Source organism: Suncus etruscus, chromosome 16 (assembly GCF_024139225.1).
Source record: "Suncus etruscus isolate mSunEtr1 chromosome 16, mSunEtr1.pri.cur, whole genome shotgun sequence".
In the NCBI taxonomy this organism is placed as follows: Eukaryota; Metazoa; Chordata; class Mammalia; order Eulipotyphla; family Soricidae; genus Suncus; species Suncus etruscus.
In genome coordinates this window covers 53,245,251-53,253,641 of record NC_064863.1, presented here as the reverse complement: position 1 = coordinate 53,253,641, position 8,391 = coordinate 53,245,251, and the positions used below count along the sequence as shown (strand labels likewise).

The 8,391-nt window shown below is 38.5% G+C and overlaps 1 protein-coding gene across 1 annotated transcript; it reads left to right on the top strand.

The window, feature by feature from the left end:
- Positions 1–2,935: 2,935 nt before the first annotated feature.
- LOC126032147 (protein ELYS-like) lies at positions 2,936–6,812 on the top strand. The gene is given in 3 exon segments (XM_049789845.1): positions 2,936–4,634; positions 4,637–4,831; positions 4,834–6,812. Coding segments are annotated over 3 exon segments (3,873 nt in total).
- Positions 6,813–8,391: the final 1,579 nt, after the last annotated feature.

The following is an 8,391-nucleotide window of genomic DNA, read 5'->3' as shown; positions in this document are numbered from 1 at the left end:
CTTCCTCACACCTATATTTATTGCAGCAGTATTCACAATAGCCAGGCTCTGGAAACAACCAAGATGAATGGCTAAAGAAATATGTTACATATACACAGTGGAATAATGTGCAGCCATAAGGAGAGATGAAGTCATAAAATTTTCCTATACATGAATGTAGAAAGAAAGAACGAAAGGAAGGAAGGAAGGAAGGAAGGAAGGAAGGAAGGAAGGAAGGAAGGAAGGAAGGAAGGAAAGAAAGAAAGAAAGAAGAAAGAAAGAAAGAAGAAAGAAAGAAGAAAGAAAGAAAGAAAGAAAGAAAGAAAGAAAGAAAGAAAAAAGAAAGAAAAAGAAAGAAGAAAGAAAGAAAGAAGAGAAAGAAGAAAGAAAGAAAGAAAGAAGAAAGAAAGAAAGAAGAAAGAAAGAAAGAAAGAAAGAAAAGAAGAAAGAAAGAAAGAAGAAAGAAAGAAAAGAAAGAGAGAAGTAAGAAAGAAAGAAAGAGAGAAAGAAGAAAGAAGTAAAAGAAAGAAAGGTAGGAAGGAAGGAAGGAAGGAAGGAGGAAGGAAGGAAGGAAGGATGGAAGGAAGGAAGGAGGAAGGAAGGAAGGAAGGAGGGATAGAGGGAGGAAGGATGGAAGGAAGGAGGGAGGGAGGGAGGAAGAAAGAAAGAAGAAAGAAAAGAAAAAGAAAGAAAGAAGAAAGAAAGAAAGAAAGAGAGAAAGAAAGAAAAGAAAGAGAGAGGAGAAAGAAAGAAAGAAAGAAGAAAGAAAGAAAGAAAGAAAGAAAGAAAGAAAGAAAGAAGAAAGAAAGAAAGAAAGAAAGAAAGAAAGAAAAGAAAGAAAGAAAAGAAAGAACGAAGAGTAAGGAGGAAGGAGAGGACATTAGTAGAAAGCAACAAAGAATGAAACAAGGAAAAGTGAAGAAGAGAAAAAATGAAAAAAGAAAAGAGTATAGGGTTTTTTTGACAGTTAAGTTTTTTAAACAAGAACTGATTTTAAGTTTATTATTCACAATTTCTCCAAATTGCTTCATATAAATCAAGAGCCAAGACATTTTTTTTGTTTTGTTTTTTTAGGTCACACCCAGCAGCACACACTCAGAAAGCACTCCTGGGAGGCACAGGAGACCATATGATAATGCTGGGATTTGACCCACTGTCCATCTGCATGCAAGGCAAAAGCCCTACCTCCATGCTATCTCTCCTGCCCCAAGAGCAAGAACATATTTTGTATGTTTTATTTCAGAGCTACATGTAGAAGTGCTCAGACTAATTCCTGCACTATAAGATTAACTCATGACCATGACAGTTCTGAGAACATGCGATTCTGGGTCCTTGGGCGTTGGAAATAGCAAGTGTACTTGATTTACTATACTTACAGACCAAGAACCAAGGCATTTAATATTGTTTACTAGATGGAACATTATGTCACAATAAAACTATAGTTTTCATACTGAACCATAATTATATATAATTAAACTACTTTGTAAACATAAAGGTGAATTTATAGAATTATGTAGATTGCTTTCTCTTAATGTTACTCTTATTAATACCAATTTGAAAATTTACAGTCTCCTTTTTTTTGCTAGAGTTTCTATGAAATAAAAACAACAAAGCATGTCAGAGAGATTTGGCCTGAAATGGAGGATGTTAATGAAGAAGCAATGGAAAGAGACATATTCTTCATTTTATTCTCATTTTAAAGTATAATATTTTGTATAACACTTCAATATAGTTAAGAGACTTGTATGAGTAATTTAGTATGTTAAAATATTATACATATGGTGGTGTACACTATGGATGGTTAATGTCGTAGGCAATCTAAGATATGATCACCAATAAAGGCACATTACTTAAAAATACAAAATAGAATTTTAGTAAATATAGGTGTAATAAATACATAGATTATGTACATATTTATGTACCTCATTTGAAATCACTCAATACATTTATGAAGCTGTAAGAATCATTGAAATGGACATTTTTTAAGTAGATCAATGGAATGTTTCTCAACATTTTTAGAAGAGTGTTTGTCTAATACTAAAGAGGTGCATGTCTTTGCTTAAGCTCAAATGATAAGCAACATTTAGCAAAAAAAAAAAAGTTGAAAATGTATTTCATAAAAATAATTAGAAAAGGGGCCAGCGAGGTGGTGCTAGAGGTAAGGTGTCTGCCTTGCAAACGCTAGCCAAGGAAGGACTGCAGTTCGATTCCCCCACTCCCAAATAGTCCCCCCCAAGCCAGGGGCGATTTCTGAGTTCTTAGCCAGGACAAACCCCTGAGCATCAAATGAGTGTGGCCGAAAAACCAAAATAAATAAATAAATAAATAAATAAATAAATAAATAAATAAATAAATAAAATAATAATTGAAGAAGTCTCGCTGTTTTTACTCGGCACAATCTGCTCCTCTGAGAAATCTCTACATACAATGTCTGGCACCACTGAAGCAAGCTGGTGTGAAGTTCCCTGCCCTGGTCTCATGGACCTGCCCTCAACATTCCCTCGTAGCTCAGTTCTGGATGCACAGAATTAAGCAAGAAAGGTTAAAACCTATTTCCCTAATCCTCCGCATCCTGCCCCGCCACTCCTGACCAGGTGGGCCTCAGTCAGCCCCTTCTCCAGTTAATGGGCAGTCAGGCCACGAAGTTGGAACAGGCAACCATGGCGTTGAGTTCTAGCTGCACGCGGCCTGCAGCGGCCAACGGCCAACGGCCAACGGCTGTCTGGAGTCTCCCAAGTCTCCCCGTGGCAAAAGGGGGCCCGGAAGTCCGCGTGGAGGGCGGTTGGATAGAGGCAGAGGCTGGCGCGCAGCAGAGGTGTGCGTGCCTGCGAACCTTTGTGGCGTCTCCCAGGAGATGCTGTGATGCAGTCGCACAGTGTCGCTGCTGTTTGGGCTCCGGAGGACCATTAGGCAGGCGGTCGTGGCGGCTCTGCGTCCAGCTCTGCTTAGTGGAACTATGACAGAGTTAACTGCAAAAGTAAGTGGTGGGCTTCGGCCTTTCTCAGAAGTGACGCTTCAGGCCCTGGGCCAAGATGAAGCTACGGGAGAATATGGGCTTCAAGGAAAACTGACTCCAGGACTCGCTTGCTTGACTTGTGGTCCACAACTGGAGATTATAAACACTTTGACAGGACAGAGGGCATCGGCATATAGATTCCAGAATGTGAACGGGGAACCTGCGATCATTCTAGCTGTCAAGGAATTCTTGTGGCACAAGAGAAAAGGTTTGCTCGTTGTACTGGAAGACAGCGAAGGGAGCAGCATCCTGTGTCTTTATGACTTTAGTCTTTCCAAAGTGGTGAAAGCAATAGCAATTTCAGGGAGGGTAACAGCTATTGAAACTGTGTGTAATCAGGGAGGACCTAGTGCAGGCACTGAGAATTTACACCCCAGTTTGCAAGGGCTCTTTGGTGTGGCTGCAGTGGCCACAGATCTTGGAAAGATCATGCTGATTGACCTACCTCTGGATGACCTGCCGTACACACAGACTGGACTAAATGCATCGCTTCTTCATCTCATGACTGATGTTCCAGTGGAAGTAACACACCTTAGAGAACAGGCTAGGCAAAGAGGGTGCCATCTGGGTTTCGAGCTACTAGGCCCATCAGGAACAGCTATATCCACTCTGGTTTACATAAATCGCACAAACCAACTCGAGGTAGGCTTTGCTAATGGTTACATCGCACTGTGGAGTATGAAAAGGCTGACCAAAGCGTATTACAAACAGTTGAAAGGAGGAAGAACACCCATATGTGCTATTACTTTTCAAGAACCCGAGAATGTGCCTAAGAATTTCTGCTATTTGTGGGCTGTTCAGTCCACACAGGACAGTCAAGGGGACATACTGAGTGTGCATCTACTTAAGTTACGCTTTCGTGATAAAAAATGTTTGACATCAGGACAAAGCTTATATGAGGGGTTGTACGGCTGTGCAGAAAGGTACACACTGGACCTTACAAAAGGCATCATTCCTTTGACAGGACAGACTAACATCAAATTCTTAGGGTGTCAGACTATAGAAAAATTTCCATCTCTGTGTGATAGGGAAGAAGGCCTGAATGAAGCTCTGTCTCCTGAAACTAGTGTTTCCATCTTTACCTGGCAAATGAGTACACCTGAACAGGAAAAGCCTTCTGTATATTTGGGGATATTTGATATCAACAGTTGGTATAGTGCACGATTACCTCGTGCACTAAAATCGGGACAATATCTCCATAATTGCTCTTATTTTGCTCTGTGGTCCCTGGATTCTGTAGTAAGTAGCTTTTTTCCACATGACATCTTGCATATCTTAGTGCATGAGAGGAGTTTAAGTCGAGGAATTCCTCCTTCCCATCCACCTCCTGAGGAGTTTTTTCATCCAAGATGTCTTAATTTTGATGCTACTTGTTTGATGAACTCAGGAGTGGTTCACATCAATTGCACTGGCTTTCAGAAAAAGAATCTGATGTTTTCAAGTGCATTGGGGCAATCTCTCAACATTGTCATTCCTGATCATTATAAGCAATGTCTTCAGGCTGACATGTCACCAAACTTTCTTGATAATCCATCTTCAAATTTAAGTCAGCAAGACCAATTAGAAGCTTTATGGTCTGCAGTAGACCAAACAAATTTCCTCGCACTTATGTCTAGATGCATAAAAAAATGGGCATCAGAACACCAAATTCTGCCACTAAGTTGTGCTTTGTTCTTGAATGGACATGGAATAAAGTGAATGTCACAAAAGAAGAGTTGGACAGACTGTGTGCACCGTTATTTGATGGCTCATGCCATATCATTGATCCTCAGACTATACAGTCTATCCATCGTTGTCATTTGCTTCTGAGACACCTTAATACAGTTCTTAATTGTTACCAGAGTCCAAAAGCATGACGGAGACAAGCATTATCAGCCTGAACAATAAACGTATGTTTACTCAAATAACGTGTCAGTACATACAAGTGGTTCTTTGGTTCTGTCATTTTGAGCTTCTACCAGAGGGCATCCATGATGCTGTGCATTTAAGAAGTTTATACTATAACTACCCTGTAATTCAGGAATACTACACCAGTTGTCAACAGAAGTGTGAGAGTTTTTCAAGGGGGAAATGGAATCCTGACTACCTGATCATTGATGGACTGGTTTCTCACCTAGGAAATAGGATTGAGAATTTGTGGAAAAACGATGAAGGTGGCACTGGAAAATATCCTCCTCCAAGTCTGCATGCACTGCTTGACATATACTTACTTGATAATATTACAGAAGCAAGCAAACATGCAGTTACCATCTATTTGCTGCTAGACATTATGTCTTATTTTCCAAACAAACAGGATTCTGCCATTGAATCATTTCTTAAGGTTTTTGACATTTCTTATAGCCAGCTGAAACTGATTAAAGGTTTTTGGTATATAGATCATAAAATTTATGAGAGGGCTTTGGAACTTCTGTTTCACCCAGCCACAGTCAAACCTTTGCCATGGCAACATACAATGATTCTTCAAGCTTTCATAAGTCACGGTGAGCACAGAATCGCCCTCAGATATATCCATACCATGAAGCCAACGATGGCCACAGATGAAGATGTTTGCCTTCACCTCACCATTTTGATCTACAATAGGTGTGTGGTTGAGGCCTTTAGTTTGCTGCGGCAACATTCTAGTAGTTTAAACAGAAAGGACTTATTAAAGCACACTTACGACATGTGCCAGAAAATGGGCCTCCTGGAGGATTTTCTAAAGCTACCTCTGACAGACACTGAAGAGGACTGTTTGAAAAGAATTGTGCAAGCCAGTAACAATGTTCAGAATCATAACTTCCTTTTACCTCACCACTTACATCATGCCAATTACATCCCTGCCTTGAAGCTGAACCAAACTCTGCAGATGAATAGCATGAATGATCATGATCCTCTTATGGAAGTGAGACCTCGGGTTCGAAATAGCATATTAGCTCAATGTGGGAAAGGTGTTCCTAGAGTTGAGCAAAAAGTAACAAGTGAAAGGGCTAAGCCATATAGTCGTTCAACAACCATTGTTCAAGAAGCTGCTACACCCAAAGTGTTATCAGCATTTCCAAAGCCAGCTTTAAAGAGAACTGTGTTGTCAAGATCTGTTTTCATAAATACAGTTTTGTCTGACTTGGAGACAGTTGGCACAAACAGTAAACCTAACACTGGCATTTCTCTTTACACCAGTCCTAGAATAAAAGAAACTTCTCCTGTAGTATCTTCTCTCCCAATATCTGATGCTTCTGTTGGAACCCCAATTTCACAAGCTTCACAAAAATTATCTAAACAGCTGAATACGGCTGATTATCCTGTACGTCAGCCTTCTCAATGTATGAGGGTTTTTCTGCAGAGCCCCACCAAATCTCCTTTGGACCTTCCATCTTATTTAATGCCAGTAAATTCATGTGTCAAAAGATCTTGGGACCAAATTACCAAGGCTAAGGAATTACATTGCCTTGAAAATCCTCTTGTGGCTAAGAAAGCTAAAATTTTGGCCACAACAGTTAATGCTTCTGGATTTGCCAAATCTAGTCCTCAATCCATTTTAAAGTCTTGTCATCCATCAACTTTAGCATCACCCTCTTTGTCTCCTGGACCTTCTCTTGTTCCTTTACAACTGAAGGAAACTACAATTTCATTGAGGGTAGAGGGCATAACTGCACCATGTACAACTGGAGTTGCCTATGACAACAAAACTAATATATATGTTACTACACCACCACGTTCAATTCTAAAAAAACCTGACTCACTGAAGACCCGAAAGAAGGTATCTTTTTCCTTAGACCATCAAGAAAATGAAAATCAAGAATTGCATGTAAGGCTACAGGATACTGAGCTCTTCTACTGAACCAATTGCTGATGTAACAGAAAAAGGGCAAGATGGTAATAGTAATATGGTTGAGTCTGAAGGAAGTCCTCCTAAAATGCCACGAGTTTCTGATACTGGGAATACCGAAGATATTTTGCTGTCATCCCAGACAGCACAACAGGCAGAAGTCCCCATGTCTGACACACCTAGGAAACATGGTAGACCAAGAAACATAAATGCTGATGATGTAGCACCCACAGCTCATGAGGAGGAGAGAAGTCCCAAAAGGAGAAAAGATCTTAGCATTCAAAGCAGATCGACAAGTAACACCTCAGCTACAACGAAAAATACTCATGCTGGAGAACAAGCTTCAGAGATGTCAGTTTCAGTTCCAGAAGAGGAACTTGAGATAGTGTTGAGCCCCAAGTAAAAAGTCAGATGGGGAAAGACAATCAATACTCTTTAATATAGTCAGAGTATTATTAGACCAATCTTAAAACGAGACTGATTTAACTTCCATTGCTTTATATTTAATTGACTGTTTAAGCGCTTTGCTTCTGCGATTAAGATTTCTATCACAGAAATCACTTTATAAGGTTTGAAAAAGATACATTTCATAAAACCTCGAGTACTGATAATTCCGGACATAATAGTTTGTCCTATGAATTGGGAAAAAATAACGGAAATTAAAAAAATAGCATGACTGCAATTGGTGATGCTTAATGTTGGCTAAAAAATCATCAATGAGTGCTGTAAAATGATGTATACCAAGTAGTACATATTTTGGAATGAATGGACCATTCATATTTGATCATCTGGAAACAAATTGCTTTGCTGGATAAGTTTCTAATGTTCTACTTTGAAGCCTAAGAGTGCTTTCTGCATTATTTTCTTACCAAATAACTCAAATAATTAAAAGTAATGAAAATTTCTATGCCAAGTGTTGACAATGTGAAAGTAGCAGTATGAGTGTGGCCTTTTAGTCAAATTAGTGACATTACATTGCTTTTTTGACAATTGACTATAACTTGGATTTTATCACTTTTTTAATGATTCTAATCAACTTGTATTTAAGCTACTTGTCTTCTATGGAATATGGACCTTCTTGAAATGAACTTGATAAATGAACTGTGTAATTTAAAGATCTAAATATAATTCAGTGAATTGTATTCTTTTGCATGACTTTAAATAAAAAATTAACAAAGAAGAAAATGAAGTAATTAAAATTCTGAATATTGCATAATGCACAATATTATGTTCCAATAGTAAAATATTAAAATACTTATTTAACCATTGGCAGCAATCCATCTAAAGTAAAAGGAAAGCAACATCAATTTTAAAGTCTTCGGGAATATGTCTAATCTTACTAGGAATGTTGGACTCAGTAAACTTTGATATTCAGAACCTTAGACTTTACTGAATTATTAAAATGATAACTCAATGTTCTCTGAAAATTGTTTTAGAAAGCATGAGGTTGATGAAAATACCAAAAAGTGTTTAGTGAGGGATTAATTCCTATTGATATGTTTAAATTGAAAATAAATTAAATTGAAAAATTTATGTGCATGAGTCTGTGTTTATATTTCTACGTTAATTCCAAAAATTTTCATTTTAATTA